Genomic DNA, 22643 nt, shown 5'->3' on the forward strand with positions numbered 1-22643 from the left:
CACTGCAAAGGTGAGGAAACCGGACGAGAGCAATAAAGGCCATGTGTTTTAAAAGCAAACATATCTTTTTATGTGTCTATATATCTATATGGCAGTGTCAAAGGTACAGCAGATATGGGCTGGGTCATTCTCAGACACTTTCCCCTCTCTGGGTTTTCTGCAGGCCTCCAGCGTATCAGCTGGACAAGTATGGAACGGGTGTATAGGATCTTTACAGTTTGACCTTGCGCAAATTCTCAAAGTTCATTTCTCAGAATGCAACACAAGCAGTCCACTGGGGTCAATGTCCCCATGACCCTTGTGTCAGTCAGAGGTTGTCAGCCTCCCTCAAATTGACAGGGTGGATCTTGAGAACCTGAGTTCATGTTGGCAGCGAGTGGAGTTACATTCCTGTCAGGGCTGTCATTGTCCAAACCACACAAGAGAGAAATAGAAAGCAAAAAGAGAGAGAAAACAACAAACTGCAGCAGTGTGCAGTAATGAAAGCTGTTTGTTAATTACATTCTTTAATTATTTGCAGTTGACATTTGCATCAGTGCAGCAACGTTTTAGCATGTTGGCGGCACTTTACATTGAGACTTGACTGTTGCCTTCTGTAAATGAAGTTTTATAGTCTGTTAGAGAAGCAATAGCACAAACATCTGGCCCATAAATCTCAGGTGGTGCTGCAGAGTGCAGTCTGAAAAACCAGCTCTACCCATCCCCTGATCAGCCATTAATCCAAATTTCCGCACTTCCACTCTGATTTATTTATATACGGTTGGTTAGCTGATAAGCTCTCCAGCAGCGTTGGCATCGCACTGGAAAGTGCTACTGCACTTATTTAATGCATATGAAAATAAACTACAGTGTTTGTGTGATTAAGTTCTTGTGAGTGTGTATTTGAATCATGCTTGTGTTTGTGTGTGTGTGTCTAAGTGTCTTGCCACTGCCTGTTGTGGAATGCCTGAATTCATGGAGCCTCTCTGTGCAGAAGCAGTGGCTTTGAGCTGGACTCAGCCTGCTGTTTAGCCAGTCAGCCAGTCCAACAGCCAGCCAGTCAGTCAGTCAGTCTATACGTGCGTGTGTCCTGTCCTGCAGCTGTCTGTGAATAAATCCTTCTGTCACCAAAGGAACACAGGCTTTCTTCACGTATGCTGCTCATGAACGTTTTCTCAGGTCCTGAAGCTTTGTTTTAGAGTTTCTCTCAGAAGTTTAACAGCGATATCTTGAGCATTAGAAAAGGAATTTACTTCACTTTTTTTGCTGATGATTCTTTGACCTTTGCTGATCCCCTGGAGAACGTTGTACCTGTTACTGCAGCTCTTTCCCCTCTGCCTCAAGTAATCATCTCGCTGTCTCTTATTAGCTCCGTCTGTGACTCGTTTTCCTTGCTTACCTTTGTTTTTTAGCATCCTGTTAAAAACAGGAGAATTTGTTGTGGTGCAGCACATCTACGCCCTCACACAATCACACACCAACACCACACATGTTTACTTAAACCTGATGACCCAATAGAAATAGCTCATGCCCCCCTTTTGCCACCCGCCTTTTCTGCTCCTCTGCTCTGCCCTCCCCCTTTCCCTCCCTCCCTCCCTCCCTCCCTCCCTCCCCAGGGTAGGTCGCTATAGCCCCCCTTATAAACATAGTGATCTATAGGAGCCCTAGACCCAGACAGATTTTTGGCATGGCTGTGCAGGTAGCATTCCAGCACGGTTTGAGATCTTAGGGCCCTAGCCTCGTTAAAAGCCTGATTTATGCTCTACAGCTGGGCACAAAGGAACCTACAGGTTGGCTACCTTAATTAATATCACGCTCACTACTGCGTGGACCTATGCATGTTCCTGACACACCTCTAGGGAGAATAAGCGGAAGGGTCTGCACGCAGTATTTTTTAACAGGCCAGTGACGGTGTGTGTGAGAGGAAGATGGGACTGAAAAGACACACGTAGCTGTGTTAGATATCATTTCAAATGATTCTTACACGGTTTCACAACGTTAAACTGATATAATGCAGATTTTGTCTTCTGGGGATCTGGGTGTTCAGTTTCTGGGCTGCACTAGGTCCTATTGTCCGCCGTTTTACCCGCCTCCTGCGCGTCGCTATGGTGGCTGATCAGACCACATGTCTTCAATTAGTAAGCAGGAATCTGGTATGGCGAGCCCAGGAGATGAAGAATTGTGTGGAGCGTGGCCTGCCATTGCCAAGCATATGGCCCATCCATCTTATGGACTGTTATTGATGGTAAACGTTACATGTAGGTATTAGCTGGCTCATTCTAAACCTATAGTCTTCTCCATGGCATGGACAGTACAGTCTTGTGTCAGTGGGAAAGAAAACTGTGCCCTGTAATGTACAATCCGACCTTGACTCGTGTGATTTCTGTTGTTCACAATAAGGTGAAGCACTTGTTGGTGTGAAGCTGCTCGAGTCTTCCTGGCAGCAGCAGTATTACACTTCCTCGCTCTCCTGTGTCACTTCCTGCTTCTGTCAGAATGTCTTGAAGGGGATGAAATAGGGCTGAACAGGAGGCCATTTTGCAATTTTAATCAGGTTTTGGAAAGAGTCTGAGTTGAGAAGTGGCCCAGCACTGTTTTCTCCTCCATGAATTAATAATGGCAAAGGAAATGGAGGGTTGGATGAACGGATAGTGGTCGCTCGGTTGGAGCATTGAGGTCCCACTGCAAGTGGCCGTGTCCTTGTTACAGGATAAGTGAACTTTACATCTTTGGCTTGACATTGCAGTGAGTATAACTCGGTGAAACGAGGATGTATGATATGCACATTAAAGAAAATACACTGAACATTTCTCCCCTGAATTTCCCCCCACACTTTAGTTCTGCGGTCACCACATGTACATGCAATAGGCCTCTCCACTTGGCACTTGTATGTTTCTAGGGAAAAAACAGATTTGTGAGCCACATCTGACCTGAGATACCCCTTGATCTAAAGAGTCCGGCTATTGATGCTTCTTTAACCACTCGACCACCGTGCGCACAGTCACACACACCAGATGGGACGCGTGTTAAACCCTCAGCCTCCACAGCTCCGGGCCACGGGACACTCCAACACACTGGCCCTCTTGTTTTAAAGTGCCATGTCCCTCCACAATGCCTTGAGGCTCATATGCATAACGAGCTGCTATGGTTGGCCCAAGCTCACATGCCCTGGTCCTCTCACCCTGAGGTGGTAGGACAGGGTGAAAAATAACTGCATGTTTAAAACGGCCCTTGTTCACTGGGATCTAAATGATGGCCCGTGCTTGAGAGCTTCTGGGCCTAGTGTGTGTCTGTGAGTGTGTGTGAGTTTGTGTGTTTCGGAACAAACAACCGAGGTCAACATTAGTGTAACTTTGTCTTTCCTATCTGCTGATCCACGTGCATCTGGAACCCAGAAAATGGACCCTCAAAGTACTCCACCTGCAGTCCACAGAGATTAAGATAATGATGAGTATCTTCACTCGTCTCATCTCTTCCCTCTTTCCTTTGCCCAGTCTGTACGTCTCATTTTCTCTGGAAATATTATTTACAGTGACAGAGCACCTCAGGCAAAAGGTAGGATGGAAAAAAACGACTGGCCTGATGGATGGAGTTTGAGATCAGTCTGCCACTAAATGAGTGGGTGGAGAAGATGAGAGGTATATCGTGGCCCAGGTGTTTTATGGCCAAAAGTATAGCGTCTGTTGGAGCTTCAGAAAAGAATGACTGTGTGAGCGTGTTTTGTGTGTTATAGACTAAGCATAGAGATTTTAGAGGTAAAGGAAAATGTGTGAGGGAGATCATGTGAGTCTGTGTGTGTTTGTGTGAGACAGACCCACTTTAACCTCTCTCAGTGTTGTCATCAGAGCATGTTAAGGAAATAGCATGATGGAAGGAGGAGTGACGGAGGAGCATGCAGGCTGCATGAGGGCCGGAGAGCAAGTGAGGGAGGCAATGACTCTATCCTCCAGACACTGAAGTGTTTACTCAGTCCAGATAGACTGTGTGTGTGTGTGTGTGTGTATTTCATCAGCTCACATACCCCGGCTGCAGGTCTGTGCCTGTAGATCAGGCAAAGTCTCTAACCCTCACTGCCCACTCTTCCTCTTCAACTTTTCCCCACTCTCTCTTCCTCTCACTCACTCACTTGCTCTCTCTTCCCTCTTCACTCACTCTCACACCCTCATCTCTCCCAACAGAGCATGCAGCCTTTTTGTTTCACCTGCACTTTTTAATTCATGACTGTTCAACTATAAGTATATGTCTGTGTGTAACATATATGCTGTGTTGTGCAAGCAACTGAGTCCTGATTTTACCTCATACATAACCCAACCATTTCACTTAGTAGTAGTAGTAGTTAGTCCTTAATACGGGAATACAGTCAAAAAAGGTGGTCACAATAACAGAAACACTAACATTATATGGCAGCAATGTCAAACATTTTACTCAATGAGACCTTTTCTTAGAGAGGAAAACCCCGCTATATCAGAGAATTCGAAAATCTGCTTTCACACTTGAGAGCACAGAACCTTTATAATAAAAAGGTTCAATCATTTTTACTATAAAATGGAGGTTGTTCCTGCCTGTCTAAGCTAGTTGATTTAATGCAAAGATGATACAGTGCTGTTGGTGATGTACCTCTGCCAGAGGGGAAATATATAATTCTTTATCTAAGGATTAAATAAAATATATAAACTACATGTAAAATACAGCCAAGGCTTTCTCGGTTTTTGTCGGTAAACATGAATTAATGATGGAAGAAAATAATGAAATAGCTACAAGGTTAAAACAAAACTGCAGTTTAGTAGTTCACATGTTCTGGCTCCAGGTCTTTGCATACAGGTGATTCAAAATGATCAATGTTGTAAAGCTCAAATGATGCAGTTTTTGTAATTAGGCGCACATGTTTTTAGATATACGTATCTCACAGAGGTGCTGATTCTTCATTGTGTTACATTTAGCAAACATCTTGTGACTTTTGAGCCTCATTACCGTCTGTGAGCCTTCATCTGTCACTCCCGCTCCTTGCTGTTAGTGGGGTTTGACTTGTTCTGGATCAAACTCCTGAGCTTGTCAAATAACACGGCATCTTAAACCTCTGACATGTTGGCCTCTTGTGATTTGCGTTCATCTTGCTTAAATATTCACAGGTAACATCTTAGAAAAAAGCAGTCTCACTTCAGATCTTCATAGTGTTTTTCCCGGTGGTGTTTGTGCTGAGGCTCTCCCTGCATGTCTATGAAGACTGAAGAGGGGGAAAGCGGGGAGGTCAGATACAGGGCCCTGTATGCTCCGGTGAAGCCAAATCGCGTCCCGGCAAATGGTATGCAGGCTCATAACGCGCTCCACTCGTCCAATAGCCGGAGACGAAACAGTTTTGACAGTGTCGAATGCCCTGCCCCGGGGGCCTTATCATCCCTCGCTGCTTGCCTGCCTCCCTACCCTGTTTTTCCTCTCCTGATGCTATCTATCTGGAGATTTATGCAGAAATGTGCAGCTAGTCGACCTCCCTGGTCCCCCTCCATCCTTTCTGCAGGGACGCCAGCCTGTCATAAGCTGAGCTATGCAGAGATAGTGAAGCTGAGGCTGCTGGCCTCATGTCTCACTGAGGCTATCTTGTCTGTGCACTTCAAACAAGGATGATGCTTGTAAGGAAAGACAGCAGATGCTCTTGTCTGAATGCTGCATTGTGAAAGTATAAATATGCACTCTACTCTATTGTGTTGTATTCAATTCTTTTCTATCCTGTTAGATTCTTCATTAGCCTACTTTACTCTACTTTCCTCCCCCTAAGCTGTGGTTTATTGAGACATATCTTTTCTTTGACAGAACACTTTTCACATTTCCCCTCTGAAGTGCTCAGAGACTCCTTGCCCATCTGGGATACTGCCCGAGTCCAAAAATACTCCTGCTTGATTAAGTCTTCTTATGTACCTGGATATGTGTGCTTAAACTGACACTTGGCAGTTTGCAGTTTCTTTGATTCCTCTCCTTTATTTAATACCTACTCTACTGAGCGTTGGCTTTTGTTGACGGCAGTTTGATCCTGTGAAGCGGATCCCAACTCAATAAATAATCTCTGCGGATGCTTACATAAGCGATGGTCCATTTAATTAGACTGGTTAAGCTTAGAAGCCCAGAGGTCTTTTCACTGTACCATTAGAGCTGGGATGAGAAACAACAGAGTGCGGCCTCCCACCGTCGCTGGTAAGCAGAGAGCAAATAATGATCTGCATCAGAGACACGGCCGGCCCAGCCTATTATAAGGTCTGCCGGACCCAGCCGCACCCAAGCACGAAGCTGTCCAGCTGGGCTTAGTGGGAATGGATGAATGGATAGATAGATGGAGGAATAGAGAGACAGACAGACAGACAGACAAACGGATGGGTAGGTGGATGGTCAGTTCAAATACAGTTCAACCGAGAAAAGATCAAAGGGAGTAAGGTTGCAGACAACATAGAGCGATTCTAATTTTAAAATGATTGCGGCAAGTGTGTTAAATACAAACACACACCCACACAAACACACACACACACACACACACACACACACACACCTGAATGCATGGGATATATGGACACAATCATGTGGTCATACTCGCCCATTACTGATACACTCACTCACACACAAAAGTGCATGCATATGAAAAACACACTGACTTCCCCAGCATGCGCGCACACACACACATACACACATGTGTCTATTGCGTATGGTGCACACACATTCATTGGCCTCTGTGTGAGTACCATCTGTCCATAATGGTTTCTTAGTGGCTCAGAGACGGCCCAGTTCCACTGTTGCTCTTATCAACTTTCAGGAGAAGGAGAAGCGGAAAGGAAAGGTAAGAAGTGTGAAAGTCTGATTGGAGACAAAGCCTCAGCCAGCGGATTACTTTCTACTGGGCACCGGCCCTCAAAGACCACCATGCATCTTTATCTGGCCATCTGCCCCCTCCCCTTGCTTGTTCATGCCAGTGTGGCTTTTCTTTTCCTGGTGTACCTCTCTCTGTCCGCATCTTTGGCTCCACTCTCTTTTCCCCACCACCTCTGTCTATGCCCCCCCCCTTTTTATTTCTTTTTCTCCATGCGTAATGTGTGTAGCGGTTAGTGGTCAGCTTCTCCCAATTGTGTAATGTGTGACTCCAACACCAGCCAGCGTTGCAGGCCCCGGTCCACACCGGACTTGTAAAAGGCTGGGATTTAGGCCTGTTCTATTCCCTGGCTGGCTTTCTGTTTAGTAAACCGTATTTCCTGCATCCGGCTTTGTCTCAGGGACAAGTGTTGGTCAAACAAGCCTTTTGTCTCTGGCCAGTGGCTCAGCTCACCACAACAAGTCTGGCTCGGGACAAAGAAGTGAGTGTATGAGCAGGGGTGTGTGTGTGTGTGTGTGTGTGTGCGTGTGTGGCTGTGGCACTGAAACACAGACAAACAGAGGGAGATAGAGAAGTAAGGAGGAAGGTCAGTGCCTGCCAGCTGCTCTATCAGGTATTCTCACAAATGCAAATTGATCCAGGGACAGATCCACAGCATCTCTGTGTGAGACACCCCACACAACATCCTAATATGAAAGCTGATGAATAATTATAGTTCATTTGTTTGTTTCAAAGTTTTTCCAGCAAGGCCCTTGCCAGCTAAGTCAGCTGAAAGTCATGTACAAGAGGATGAAATCAGAAACTGAAGAAGAGCTCTAATGGGAGCCTCCACTCCTTCCCCATCTTCCTCCTCAGCCGCTCCTCTCCTGCTTCACCCTTCACCCCTGTCCAATCCCTGACTGTGAATACCCTAATGACATAAACAGAGTAGTAATCACATTAACGCCAGTTACGGCTGAGGCGCTCTTAAGAGGTACTGTATTGACAACCCTCCGTCTTCCCAAGCCACTCACTCCAACACCTATAAACACTTATGAATATTGGCAAAGACCTGCTATTAGCATAATCACTTTTCAGGTGTGTGTGAGTGCTCAGTAGCCCGGGCGACGGATAACTTTGGGAAATGGCAGTGACATGCTGCGTCCGCCCGTGTCTCTGTGTCTCTGTGTCTTCCTCCTCCTCCTCCTCCTCTTTCTGCTTTTGGAAGGCCTGCGGGCTAATCCTGTTAGCTCGTTCCTCCATTAGCTAAATGACCAATATCAGTGAGAGCTGCGTGGTCACACCAGGACGGCCTGTGCCCACTATCAGGGTTGGTCAAGGACAACACCAAAAAAAAAGAAAAAAAAAGACTGGGGGTCAAGCCAAGTCTGCTAACTTTTGGGTGTATGACTGGAAAGTTTAAGCAGGTGGATCGATGTGCATGTTGTATTTGATTGAGTGATCAAGGAAGAAAGACAATGATGTTTTTTTTTTCATTGACCTGTCATTGCTGGATACTGTGTGTGTGTGTGGGATGACAGAGGGAAGAAGTGTGTGTGTGTGTGTGACTGTGTTTGGGGGTTGTGTCCCTGACAATGGAGGCACTCTGTATGAACAAAGTGCACATGAATCCTCAGCCTCACCGTATTTGCTTTGTGTGTGTTGCTTTGTATGGTCAACAGTGGTGCGGTGTGAGAAGGATCAGCAGCTACAGGCCAACACATCTGCTGTCCACGGCGCCATCATTTCCCCTCTGCCCTTGTTGCGTCAGTTGGTCTTGTTCTTTTTGCCTGAGCCCTGGATCATATTCTCTGCCTGATAGCAGCACACTATGTCCGTTAGACACTGTAATAGCTTCCCCCTGCTTTGTGTTGCAATGTGCTGAAATGGCTTTGAAGAAGTTGTTTAAGCCCCCACCCCTTCAATGTCTCTGCTCTGTGCTCCGCTTCTATACTTCTTACAGTATGGTTCTGCCCCCTTTTTTTTCTGATTATCGTTCTCCTACTTCTCTGACCCTGATCCTCCTGCTCACTCTCACTCTACGCTTTCTGTCTTTTCTCCCCCAAAGTCCCCTCTTTCAGCCCCTGCCATGAAATGGCAGCTAAGGGGTTGTCAGTGTGATTTCTCCTCTCTGCTGATCCTATTTCAAAGGGACCTGGAGATCCAGTATTAGCCCCAGCTCTCCTGCTCTCCAGCCCTAACTCACCACAGACTTGGAGTTACTGGAAGGAGAGAAGCAGACGGAGAGTGTGAGAGAGAACTCTCCTTTATTCCATTAGAGGACAGACTCGTTTATAAGATCATCCTTCCTGCCTTGCACAGTTCTTTGCTCTTCTATATTAGCAAAAAAGCCTGCAAGGCCATCAAATGCCTTGTAAAATGTCTTTTCTACTTTTGAATAACTGTCCTTTCGTCCCTTTGAGGACAGCTATTAAGGACAATGGTGGCCTTATTTAGGTATTTCTCCTGTCACTGTAGTGATTGTTGATGCCCATCAATGTGTCCACTTCTTGCATGGGCATAACAATTATTGCCGCTGCTTGTGGCATGAGCACTGTTTGTCAAATGCCCATTGATGGGCTTGTGATTGCATAGCACAAGACACTGCATTTTTTGATACATAAGAAAACGAATTGACTACTGCCTTTGAAGTGCTGTGTTGTGGCTGTGGTGTCCTTCAGACATGTGGTGGGTTGTCATTAGGCATGTCCCCTTCACGCCACACTTCTCTCTCTCCTTCACTCCCTTCCTTTTTCCCTGCCTCCTTACTTCTCCTTCCCTCAGCGCTCTCTTTTCTCTGACGGACGCGGGCTGTGTCTCAGAGGAGAAGACGACATTCGAGCCAACACCCCCCGCCCCTCCTCCCCACCATCTCCCTATCTCGTCCTTCACAACAACAGAAAATTCATTTTCCTCCTCATGCATATACACTGTCTGCTCACACATTAGCAGAGGGAAGTGAGTATAGGCTGCAAATCAAAGGAAAGTGAACAGGAGAAGCCAGGTTATTACAACCGTTTTACGAGTGATATGGGGCTTTCTATTTAAAGCCATAAAAACACACATAATCAGGAAACATGCATATAGCCAAACCAATGTAATGGGCACATTTTATTTGTGCTTATGAGAGAGGGAGCAAAAACGTGTATGGGCAAATGGCTTTTTTATGATGGAAAAATTCCATAGTGGGTCAAAGCCCCTTGCAGGTGGCAGCAATTAACTGTAATTTTTGCAGATTGTAATGATCCATAATTTACCAGTATACCCCCCCCTTCCAACTCTTTTCAGTCAAGAGAAAAAGGTTTGCGTGTAGGTCTGATTGGGTGCACATTTTATGCCGTGTTCTGGTCTTTAAGTGAGATTGTTCAGAGGGGGCACGGTGGCCGTGGACACACGAGAGAGAAACAAGAACCACAAAACACCAATCTGCTCCCTCTATTGCTCATCCACAACATCCTTCTTTTCTCTCCGCCGCCATCCTCTCTTTCTGCCCCTTCTTCACCCCTTTGTCTCTGAGCCACAGCAGGCTTAAAACATGCAAGACTGTCCATCCACCATCTTAGGAATCTCATAGTCGCAATCACACACATACACACACACACGAGCTCGACCCATCTTCCTTCCTCCCTCTCCCTTGTTCTCCCTCTCCTGCACACTGTGGCCATGGTTTTTGGGTTCAGTGTCTGCAAATGACTTCAGAAAAATGCCCTCCAGTGAAAAAAGAAAAAAGAGAAGAAAGGATAAGAAAGCCAAAAGATGAAAGAGGGAGCACATTTGCAAGTGGCGGATGCTTCTTATTTTGCATATCTCTCACTTCTGCTTTCCCCTTCTTCTCCTTTTCTATTCACCTGAGAGGATTTAAATAAATCCATAAAGCATGAAATATCAGAAATAGAAAAGTAATGCATGAAATGCATTTTCATAGAAGCCTCCCCACCCACACACAAACACACACACAATTTTCCCCTTCGCTTCTTGTCGCTGTGAATGTGTGTTTTTCGTGATAAACGCTGGTACAATTTATTAACATGTGACCTCTTATTTGTATTCAGCGTTAATATGCAGCATCAGATACATGTCCCACTTTAGCCTTGCTAATTCTGTAAACAAGGCATTGGAGGGGAGATGAGTGTGTTTAACGAGATTAGGCGTGCATTGTCAGGCAAATCTCAGGTCAGCGTGCAAGTGCTATTGAAAGTCAATTATTGTTTGAAATATTCCTGTGTCTTCTCGACTGTGTAAATTGTGTATTTGCTGCCTGAGATACCTCTCGTGATTGTTTTATTCATTCTTTTGTTGAGTGAACACCCACTGCAAGTTAATGCTGGTTTGATGAAATTATAAAAAAAAATCATATTTAAGCTTTAATATATTTTACTGTGTAGCTCAGGGTGGCACATATTTGTAATAACAATTTTTAAACAACATTGTGTTAAGATTCAGTCTTGCTTACACTATCAAAACAGGAGCTTAGTCTCTCTTTGTTATAATTATTTTCATACAATTATGTTTGCCTTTTCAAGAGTCATTTTGGTCTGAAACATCATCATCATCAACGTCATATAGACATCAGGTTTTTGGACATTAGCAAATGAGTTAAATCGTAACAAATCAATTCAATTATTGATGATCATATTGGATATTTTATATATTTTAAAATCATTTTAATTGTCATAATAATGACTTGAGTGTTCAGGAAGTCTTTTGTCAGGGTGATAACAACGTTGTGCCTCTCTGTGTTTCCTTCAGATAAAGATGAGCCCAGCAGTTACACCTGCACCACATGTAAGCAGCCCTTCAGCAGCGCTTGGTTCCTGCTGCAGCACGCCCAGAACACCCACGGCTTCCGCATCTACCTGGAGAGCGAGCCCGGCAGCCCCCTCACCCCCCGCGTCGCTGCAGCTCCTGGGATGGGCGGCGACTGTGCCTCTTCTCAGCCCCCCCTCCACGCCGTCCACTTAGCTGACGGCAGTCCGTACAGCCTCCTGAGGATGCCGGGCTCGGGGTCCGGGCGGGAATCGGCATCCACACCTCGTGAGGGTCGCTACCCCCGGACCCCGCCGCTGTTCAGCCCGCCGCCACGCCATCATCTCAGCCCTGACGACCTGGCCCTGGCAACCCACCATCCCAGCGCCTTCGACAGGGTGATGAGGCTCAACTCGGTGCCGATAGATCCGCCTCCGAGCATGGACTTCTCCAGGCGTCTGCGCGAGCTGGCTGGGAACGCCACCGGCGCTTCCCCGCCTCTCTCCCCTAACAGGCCCAACCCTATGCAACGGCTGCTGCAGCCATTCCAGCCAGGATCCAAGCCTCCGTTCTCAGCTACACCTCCCCTCTCCACCTCTCAGTCACCTTCTGGCTCACGTTCCACCCCTAATACCGTATCTAATGCAGTCCAGCCGGGCACACCTCTCAAGGCAAAGTCTTGCGAGTTCTGCGGGAAGACTTTCAAGTTCCAGAGCAACCTAATCGTTCACCGGCGGAGCCACACGGGGGAAAAGCCATTCAAGTGTCACCTCTGTAACCACGCCTGCACTCAGGCCAGCAAACTGAAGCGACACATGAAGACACACTGTCAGAACAAGTCGTCGGCACTCAACACCAAGTCGGACGACGGCCTCTCGACCGCCAGCTCTCCTGAACCCGGTACCAGTGAGCTGATGGGCAGCGCCACCGACGCCCTCAAGTCGGTGGTGGCCAAGTTCAAGAGCGAGAACAATGGCCTGATGCCTGAAAATGGAGAAGAGGAGGAGGAGGAGGAGGAAGAGGAGGAAGAAGAGGAAGAGGAGGAGGAGGAAGAGGAGGAGGAAGAAGAGGAGGAGGAGGAGGAGGAAATTGAGAGCAAGCCTGGAGTGGAAGAAGAAGAGGGGAGGAATGACTATCGTTTCAGCCTGCGGCTAGAAGGGGCCCGCCACCACCAGAACAGCGAGGCCCTGCACCCCCGCCGCCGCAGCTCGTCCCGGGAGCCCGTGGACGAGGACTCGGCCCTAGAGTCGGACCGGGCGGAGGACGGAGGCACCACCACCATCAACGGCCTGGGACCTCTGTCTTCTGACAACCTGTCCCGAAAGCTGCTGGGCGGAGCAGTAAGCCCCGGCTCCCTCAGCCCCCTGTCCAAGCGCATCAAGGTGGAGAAGGACCTGGACCCCCCCATGCCCACCATCCCCAACACAGAGAACGTGTACTCCCAGTGGCTCGCCGGCTACGCCGCCTCACGACAACTCAAGGACCCCTTCATCACTTTCACAGGTGGGGACTCCAGACAATCGCCTTTCGCCTCCTCGTCGGAGCACTCGTCGGAAAACGGCAGCCTGCGCTTCTCCACGCCTCCCGGCGAGCTGGACGGGGAGCGAGCCGCCTCGGGACGCAGCGGCACCGGCAGCGGGGCCAGCACTCCTCACGGCGGCAGCGGGAACGGCAGGCCAAACTCCAAGGATGGCCGCCGCAGTGACACGTGTGAGTTTTGTGGCAAGGTGTTCAAGAACTGCAGCAACTTGACAGTGCACCGACGCAGTCACACTGGAGAGCGGCCCTACAAGTGTGAGCTGTGCAGCTATGCATGTGCCCAGAGCTCAAAGCTCACCCGCCACATGAAGACCCACGGACAGATGGGCAAGGACGTGTACAAATGTGAAATCTGCCACATGCCTTTCAGTGTATACAGCACTCTGGAGAAACACATGAAGAAGTGGCACAGCGACCGCCCTCTGGCTAATGACATTAAGACTGAGTAGGCAAAGAGCAGCATGCTGGCAGCTCTCTCTCTCAGCTCCCCCGGCTAAAAAGCGACCCTGGCTAACTAGCCGATAAGTGAGGGGAAAGGACAACAGGGTTAGACACCAGTACACAGTACAGCCCTGTTCAAATCCCTGACTGGAAAAAGCTAAATGCATGATCCATCATTGGGGCAATACTATTGCATCAAACGCAAAACTTTTTGAGCCTTTCTATTGTGCAATAATTTCCACGTTTTGTATTTTTTGTAACTGGACAGCATGCTCGGTGTGTTTTGGCTACTTAGAGAGAAAATTGTCCTCGGCTGGTGGGTTTGGTTGTACATGTGTTGCTGTTGATACTTTTGATTTCTTCAACATAAAAAAAAACAACGTTAGTAATGAGAACCCATGCTGCATACAGTACCTACTGTTTTACATATCATGTACAGTTTTGTGTTGGAACATAGTTGGACAGTGTCATATTATCAAAACATCAAGACAAGCAGGGTCACACGTAAAACTGATCTTTGTGAAAGATTTTCCATGCAAGATTGAGATAAGAGATATATATATGAAAATAATTGGGCTGCCTATGAAAAGCTAGGCACTGGCGCCATTAAATATTTCTTTTACAAACAGCAATGAAATTAACAATATGGTGTGAAATGACAACAAAGAGTGCCTTGGATATTTTACCTGCATTAGTTAATCCTCCTTTTTGCTATAAGCTCGGAGTTTCAGCTATCGAAGATTACAGGACATTTTTGTGCACATATGGAATAAGCAGGTACTTGCATCAAGCGCCTGTACGACCCTGTCGTTTTGTGACTTAGCAGAGCATAAGGAACCAGCTGAAACAAAAACGAAAAAAAGATGATGTGTATCTCTGGTAAATCATTTATCTGCCTGACTCATGTATATTGTTATTCTCCAGATTATGATTCTGTTTACTGGCATGTTACATGCTAAAGAGGAGTAGGAGTTTGGTGTGTAGAATTTTGATTTAGGTGTTTATTATTTTCTGGTACGCGTGTACCGTACTGAGAGGGTACTCTGACGAGTCGTTCAACCAACGTAAAGCTCTTAATTTTCCAGAGTGTTTATTTTCTTTGAAAATTAAAAGTTTGCAGGTTTTTTTTTTGTAAGTAGCACAGAATTATGTTTCTTCAGTGTCAGCCAGGCAGGCAGTGTAGCCAGCAGCCACTTGAAGACCACAGAGTGGGTTTTATTTGTTCTAAGCCAGACAGATTTTGGGTGAGGGGTCAGGTGGGGTGGGCTGGGGGTTTGGACTGGGTGTATGAGGGTAAGGGTGGGTGGAGGGTCAGACTAGTGGGTGGGGAGTGGGTTGACCAGGTGTCTCTACAATTCAAATGTTTATGTCCTTATAGCGCTTATTCTCTTTACTGCATTAGATCTTAGAAACCCTTAAGTAATCTGAAAACTTTTTTATTAACTCACATTGGAAATGATCTTAAATCAAAAGTCAAGAATCAGAATTTCGTAAAACAAAATGAAAAAAATGATTTTTTTTTTTTTTTTGGTAACAAAGTACCCCCTCCACACAAGTTTTTAAGAGTAAAATGTTCACAGTATGTGTTCTTTATGTTAACATGCTCTAGACCTCATTGTGGTAGTTATATCTTTATCTCCATCCCCTGTCATTTTTGATGATATAGCACTTGTCACTCTGCCTTGGATTCTGTATCTGTCTCTCTAATCGGAGGTACAGTGGTTGAGTATAAAATGAGGACCAGATTTCAGATCTGGGACTACCTACGTGCACTGTTCAATTTTCCCAGTTTACAGTTGGACGCTCAAGGGAAAACTTGCTCTTATGCTGACAGATTAGTGTGGTGTCATTGCTTTGCATTAAAAACCGAACAGAAAAAAAGAAAAAAAAAAAGAAAAAGAGTTGAACTAGAAACTGTCGCCAGCCATGTCTCCTCCTGAGAGCTAAACATCAGTTTAGCCTCTCAGGGGTATCAATGCAGGAACCGCCATACAAATATCCTGCTTCATACCAACTATAGAAATATAGTGCTCATTACAGAAAGATACAATTCTACAAATTTGATTTAAAAAGATAAGTAAATTGTGTTGTTGATTTTTTAAAAGTAACACATTGATATCTTTGGGGGAGAATCTTATTTAAATTTTGTTTTATTTTGTTTTAATTTTTTTTTGTTTATTGTTGTTTCTCTTTTCTGTCTTGGTGACATCCGGCACTTGATCACTATGTAATGAATTGTGATGAACATGTCTCTCATCTTTTTTGCCTTTACTATACACAAGTCTTCAGGTTGAACAAAAAATTGCATTGGGGAGAGATTTATGATATATAAATATATAGAGAGAACTTAAAACACATAGGAAAATGCACACTCATGTAAGTTCCTATGTTCAAAACACATTTATGGTCTACTTTTTTCCTGTATTTAGAATGGTATTTGAAATTAATGTTCACTTAGTGTAGGCACTTATAGTATTTATGTTGGAGCCTGTATTTTTAACTGTTTTGCCTGTACTCTTTAAAGGTTTCAATGTACCCTTTTTTTTCTGTAGTGAAAAAAATCCCAACAAGCTGCCACCGTATATTTTCTTAATTTGGCAGGATAATATAGTGTGAATAATTTGTATGCTTGAAAATAAGTATGTTTTTGAAAAATAAAATGTTGTGGTGTTCCCCAAGGGTGAGAGGTCATGTAATGGCCTTTTCAGGCAGTCCCGCTGTGGTGACCACAATAAGGTAAAAACAGGTGGTTGTACATATCTTTTTAGTTTGTTTTATATATTTTTCTCTCCTGCCATTTTATATGCAGTAATACAAGCTATTGTTGGGTTTTCTCGGTAGCCAAATTTTTACTGTCCTTGAACATGTACCACCTGATAACATTCCAGCCGTTTTTGAAAAAGACCTTTTGTCATATGCAATCAATTCAACATCAATCTGAAAAGCATTTTTTTCCCTTTTTTCTTTCTTTTTTTTTGCTACAGATTGTTTTTTTTTTCCTTATTTTGAATTTTGTTTTGTCATTGCCAAAAGAACCATGGTGCTTTATAATTTAAATATGGTACATGTCATATGCAAGGCATATTCTAAATATAAGTGAAATCATAGACAGAAAAAGGTTTGGTACATGTTATCATTGCTGATGGTATTGAGGTACATTTAGGTCTTCAGCCTGCCTTCATCCTGTGTTCTGTATTTACTCTCAAGCTATTTGTTCTGAACTGAACTTGAAGTTGACCTATGGCATTGGTCGACATTATTTATTATGACTATACACACACACACACTCTGTTCAGAACAGAGTCACTGCAAAACAAATCAGTTCATATTTCTCCCTCCTGATGAATTGTGATGGTTTAATTTCTCTGTTTGATGACCAAAGGTCATTGACCAACATTTATGAGTTCTTGCTTGACTTACAGATTTTGTTGTTGTTATTTTTCAGTTACGGAGATGCCACTCTATTTTCAGCTGTTGTCTGCATTATTCTCTTCACTTGGCCATTTTGTCTTGAAAAAAATAAAAAGTATTACATACATATCTGAATTTGTTGCTCTTCATTTTTTCTTGTGATCTGCACACCCACCCGAACCCCCACAGCACACACATAACATATGCTTCATTGTGCTTCAGCACACGGTGAGCATATTTGTTTGGATGTATGGCGCCCAGGTGTGTTTGCATGGCTCAGCTTTAGTCACCCGTCATGGGGGTGGAAGTTCACCTCCATATCTCTGGTCTGTGGCCTTGTCAGGTCAGCTAAGTGTCTGCGTTATATCTCAAACAACCCTCCCATCTCCTCTTCTCTCCCTCCCCCCGTCCTCTTTTTCTTCCTACCACACCAACCTCTCAGCCTTTGCACTTCATTCGTGTCTCCTTCTCTCCTTTTCTCTCTTTTTTTTCCATAACGCTGTATCTAACTTCATATATCCTCCTCCGCCCCAGTCTCTCTCTTTTTTCTTCCGATCTCTCCCTTCCCTGTTTCCTCCTCTCCCCGCTGAAGCACTGGAGGGCAACGTGACAGACTAATCGCTCTCCTTGTCCGAGCCTGGCGCTGTTTGCCTAGCAGGGCCAGATTAAAGTTCACAGATAGAGAGAGGTTCCTGCTTAGGCCAGGTGTTGACAGTTAAGATAAAGCAGAGTTGCAAGGAAGTGGGGGCGGTTGGGTGGGTGTTGCGAGTGAGAAATGTGTTAGCCTGTGTGTGTTCTCGCACATATACGCACTTACAATGTTTAGGAGGGCGGTTGCCCCCACCCCTCTTGTCTCTCCCAAGTTCAATGTCAAGAGAGCAACAATGCTCTGGCCCACAAATCCCGCCACTAAACAACCCATGCATAGCAGACATACTTCTCCCATAGCAGACTCTTGGCCCTTGCCTACCGTCCCCTGCCCCCTCCTCTTCCTCCTCGTGTAGACATATGTCCTTAACTCGTAACTCGTGGTGTCTGATTGAAAGGAGAGTTTTCCAAAAAAAAAAAAAAAAAAAAGTTGGCCGTGCGGGGAATAATGCCCACAGTCCTGTTTGAATAGCTTTTCTTCATCAAACTTGTTTTCCATTTGTAAAACAAGATGTTAAGAGGAAAAATGAAAGTGTTATTTTTGTTCCTCTAATTTCTGGCAAATCTTCGGGGGATACGCCGATTTCTCCGTTGAAGGGCAAGAATTTATTAGTTCATTATGCTAATCGAAAGTAGTTCACAAACACTCGTGAATAGATAAAGATCCCCCCACCTCTCTCCTCTCTCTCTCTCTCTCTCGCTCTTTTGCTTTTCCGTTCCTCCCCTCCTTCACCTCTCTGTCCTGACTTGCCTGTGTGTTTAAAGCAGGGGAGGCCTCCCAGGCATAGCTGGGGAAATCCTGTCCAGGAGAGAGTCGGCTCATTGAATCGACTCTCTAATCCTCCTAATATGCCACTTCTCCCTGTCCGCTGCTTCTCCCTCTATTCCTCTGCCTTCCTCCTCTTTGTTCTTACTGTCTCGTCCTCACGTCAACTGTCACCGGATCATGTCTCTTTATCTGTCCTCCTGTCCCTCCTTTTTTCTTCATGTCCTGTATACCCCCATGCACTCCTGTCCTGTCCTGCTCTGTCTCTTTGTCCCTTCCTCTTCTAGTTCTTGCTTCTGTTTCGGGCTCATTTTTTCTTGGGTCCGAGCCCATCTCACGAGTGTCAGTGAGTAGAGGAAGGCTGAAGAACAGAGATGGAGAGGCAGACTGCAGCTGTGCTGTGGTGCAGTGAAGAGGGGGCCTCGTCCGGGCTCCTTGGAACAATATAAAAGCACTAATCACCCAGGACAGCTGACACCCAGTGCCTCACACATACACACTGTGCCTCACACACACACACACACACACACACGCACAAAGATCTGAGGATTGTCAGTGCAGGGTGGAAGGCGAGGAGCTCTGCCCAGACAAGACTTACAGGTCTGGCCTGGCTGGAAAACAAAGTCTGTGTTTTGTCTATGGGGCAGCGGCGCTTCAGGGCTGAAAGTGTTTTCTCACAAACACGCACATACAGTTGTGTGCATATGCATACACACACTCATAGCTACTGTACAATAGACATGCATGCACAAAAACTTAAAAGGCCTTCTAAGCGCACAGGAGTATACAGGCAAACTTCCCCTAATGCACATTTGTACGCAGACACGGAATCAAACACACATGCTGATGCTGGAACACAAACCACATAATGGATTGGGTGCATGCACGCTCACACACACACACACACACACACACACATAGACACACACGTGCGTACACAAAAGTGTCCTCGGGAATGTGACCTTTTCCCAAAAGCCTCCCTTTCCTGCCCCAGCTCCCCTCCCCCTCTGGCTGTGTGAAGACTGAAGGGGTCAAGGGTCAGGTTTTGGGGGGCTGGAGATTAGGTTTCACATGACTGAGCACCTTTGTTGGGGCAGGCCAGCAGAAAGGAAACGTCCAGGAGGGTAGCTGTGTCTGTCTGAGGAGAGAGAGCGAGAGAGAGGAGCGGAGGAGGGGGAGGGAGGGAGGGAGGGAGAACAGAGGGACAGAGGGATGGATGGATGGAGGAGGACGAAGCTTAAGTTGAAGTTTGGTCGGGCAGAGAGACGGCTGAAGTTGAAGTGCAAGAGCGAAGGGGGAGCAGAAAGAAAGAGGAAGTAGGAAGAAGAAGAAGAGACGGGGAGTGAGAAAATGTGAGGACATGAAAACCAGAATAACCTCACCCGCATTCCTCACCCCTATAGCTCCGCTTTTGCCTTTCTCCATACACCTCTCTCCCTCTCTCTCTCTTTTTAACTCAGTCTCCTTCTCTTTTCCCTCTCTCTGACCATGTGGCTTCTGTGTCGGGCCGTGGCCAGCCAGTGTCCTCATGCAGTGCCTGCTGGCTGTGCCGATCTCCCCCCATGACCACACAGCGAGAAGAAAGCCCCAGCCAAAATAGTAAACTGGATCACAGCAGAATCCAACCCCTCCCTCTCCTCCTCCTCCTCCTCCTCCTCCTTCCCCTTCACAACATCTGAGTCGTAGTCTGCCCGCTAGACAATATGTGCTGTAACTGGCAGTGAAAATCTTGGCAGGGACCTGGATTACCTCGCCTGTGAAGTATTGCTTTAAATGTCTGTGTGTGCAATCTTTTTTTTTTTTTTTTCCTACTACTCAGACATAGAAAGAGGGATTTTAACGACATGCAACAGTTTCGACTAAATGAGTCACAGAGGTGGGACTGGTACTGCTGCTGATGGCTTCCAGATAAGGTGAAAACTTTGACCCTGGAGTGAAAAAGAAGGACAGGGGCTGAGGGGTGAGGTGGGGGGAGGAGGGAGGAGGAGGAGGAGGAGGAGGAGGAATGTCTTGAATACAGCGGCGACCATAATTGAGTGGCCTCTTTTGGTTTCATGGTGCACAATCAGATATGAGCCCTAAGGTATTGCCTTTATTACTGACCTCTTGGACGTCTGACATTCCTTCACACTCACTCTCCAGTGTCACAAGTGTTTGTACAGCTTTGTGTGTCTGTGTGTGTGTACAGTGTGTGCACGCTACAGTAATACACAAGGGCCGGCCTTGTACAGGTCAGCACTATTTCAGTGAGAGCTGCACTGTACAGTATCAGAATGTGGTTGGTCTAATCTTTCTCTGGTGCTCAGGTCACCAGTGACCCGTTTTCAGGTTTTCCATGCATACAAGTACCACATAAATTGTTTATAGCATCAAGGCTTTTTGACTTTGTCAGGAACCTCAATTTAAACAAAATAAAAATAAAAAAAAATTCACAAAATTCTAAAATGCTCTGGTTAGAATTAGGACATTTGCAGTGTTAGGGTCAATTTGACCTGGTTATAACGATAAGAACAATTGGTAACACTTTACTTGAATAGGTATTCATAAGATTGACATAACACTGTCATAACCATGACATAACAGCTGTCATAAACATCAATGAATTAAGTTATATCACTTCTAATGCAAAGTTGTCATAGTTTGAGATGTTTTTGTTCTGACAACTTGACATAAAGACAATTTAAATTGTCATAGCAGACCTAATTGCCAAACTTTAAAAATGATGTCAAGTTCTCATAACAAGGACATCTCAAATAATGTCAACTTTGCATCAAAAGTGACATAACTTACCGAATGACACTTAACGACAGCTGTTATAAGTATTCATTGATGTTTATGACAGCTGTTATGTCATGGTTGTGACAGTTTTATGTCAATCTTATGAATACCTATTCAAGTAAAGTGTTACCGAACAATTCATAAGTGCAAAACCAACCTTTTCATAAATAAGGAAGCGTTAAAAATGTGACCAAGAGATGAGAAACAAATTGTTTTAGTGTGTTGCAGCTTTCCTTTCTTTATTCTTTCTTTATTAGGATCCCCATTAGCACCTGCCACAGCATCGGCTGTTCTTCCTGGGGTCCGACATACACATAAACATTCACATCAACACATAAGAAACATACATTCACATATACACATGAAAAACACACATTTATACATGACACAACAAAAACAAACAACAAGGCTCCCTAATAATGAACAAACCACAGAAAAAATCTGACAAGACATTTGACAGACAACACAGACGGCAGCTGATTTAAGACTCGGGTCAAAACCGACCCTAACACCATAGATGGAAGCAGAAAGCTGACAAGAGGAAGGTTCAGTTGAAGCCAAGTGGTATACTGACAAAAAAGGCCCAGGAGCCCACACCCAAAAATATTAAAACCAATATTTTCATGGATAAGGAAGACTAACAATATAACCAAGAGGTGAGAAACAAATGGGATGATAAATAATTGTTTTAGTGCATTTTACAGCTGATTTAAAACACGGGTCAAAACTGACCCTAACATCATAGATGGTAGCAGAAAGCTGACACAAGACGAAGGCTAATCGCTGAAAGGGGTTTCCTTTGGCATGCTGCAGGGGTGGCTCATTCCAGAGCATGGCTGTTGCGGGTGGGGAGGGGGGGGTCAGAGGGTGAGAGAGGTGGGGCGGGGCGGGGGCAGGAGATTCCACAGGCCGGCTGGTCTGACCTTGAGCTCAGAGTGGCACCGTGTTCTAGCTGTTACGGCTCGGCCATGGGCAAAACATACGCTGTTTACACCTGCGTGTCAGCTTCTGTTAAAAGGAGAGCAACGTGTGCACGGGGGGGCGGTGGTGTGCACTCACATGCGTGCACATGGTTGTGTTAGTGTGAGCTTATGGTCATATTTGAATGTGTGTGTGTGTGTGTGTGTGTGTGTGTGTGTGTTCTCCAGGTGCAATGCCGCTGGCTAAATTTATATGACCAGTAAAACAGGGTCATATTATCAGTACCCTCTGACTTTGTGTGTGTGCTTTTCAATGCACCTGCATGTGTGTGTCTCTGTTTGTGTGAGCTGTATGCTGTGTGCAGTGGGAGACAGTAGGGCGCCTGTTTACTGTCCTGCGAATAAAGAGGCAAAGTTCATCCTTTGGCCTCTTTATGCCACTATATTTCAGTGTCAGTGAAGGCTGGACACTAACTCAGCAAATACATCATTTATAGCTTGTAAACTATGTCACGCATGACAGTTGGGCTATACCCAGAGTGATTGACTTCAGCTGACATGGAACTGCAATACTACGTATAGGAAC

The 22643-nt window shown here is 45.5% G+C and overlaps 1 protein-coding gene across 1 annotated transcript in view; it reads left to right on the forward strand.

Annotated features, from left to right (window-relative positions):
- The window catches only part of LOC146991218 (BCL11 transcription factor A-like), a 34650-nt gene extending 19217 nt beyond the window's left edge, over window positions 1–15433 (forward strand). The window contains exon 3 of the mRNA XM_085791991.1: window positions 11558–15433. Coding sequence (XP_085648117.1) covers window positions 11558–13542 — 1985 coding nt within the window. The 3' untranslated portion in view covers window positions 13543–15433. The remainder of the gene's footprint in view (window positions 1–11557) is intronic.
- Window positions 15434–22643: the final 7210 nt, after the last annotated feature.

The sequence above is a fragment of the Trachurus japonicus genome, chromosome 1 (assembly GCF_045865225.1).
Source record: "Trachurus japonicus isolate A0001 chromosome 1, Traja_1.0".
NCBI classification, from domain to species: domain Eukaryota; kingdom Metazoa; phylum Chordata; class Actinopteri; order Carangiformes; family Carangidae; genus Trachurus; species Trachurus japonicus.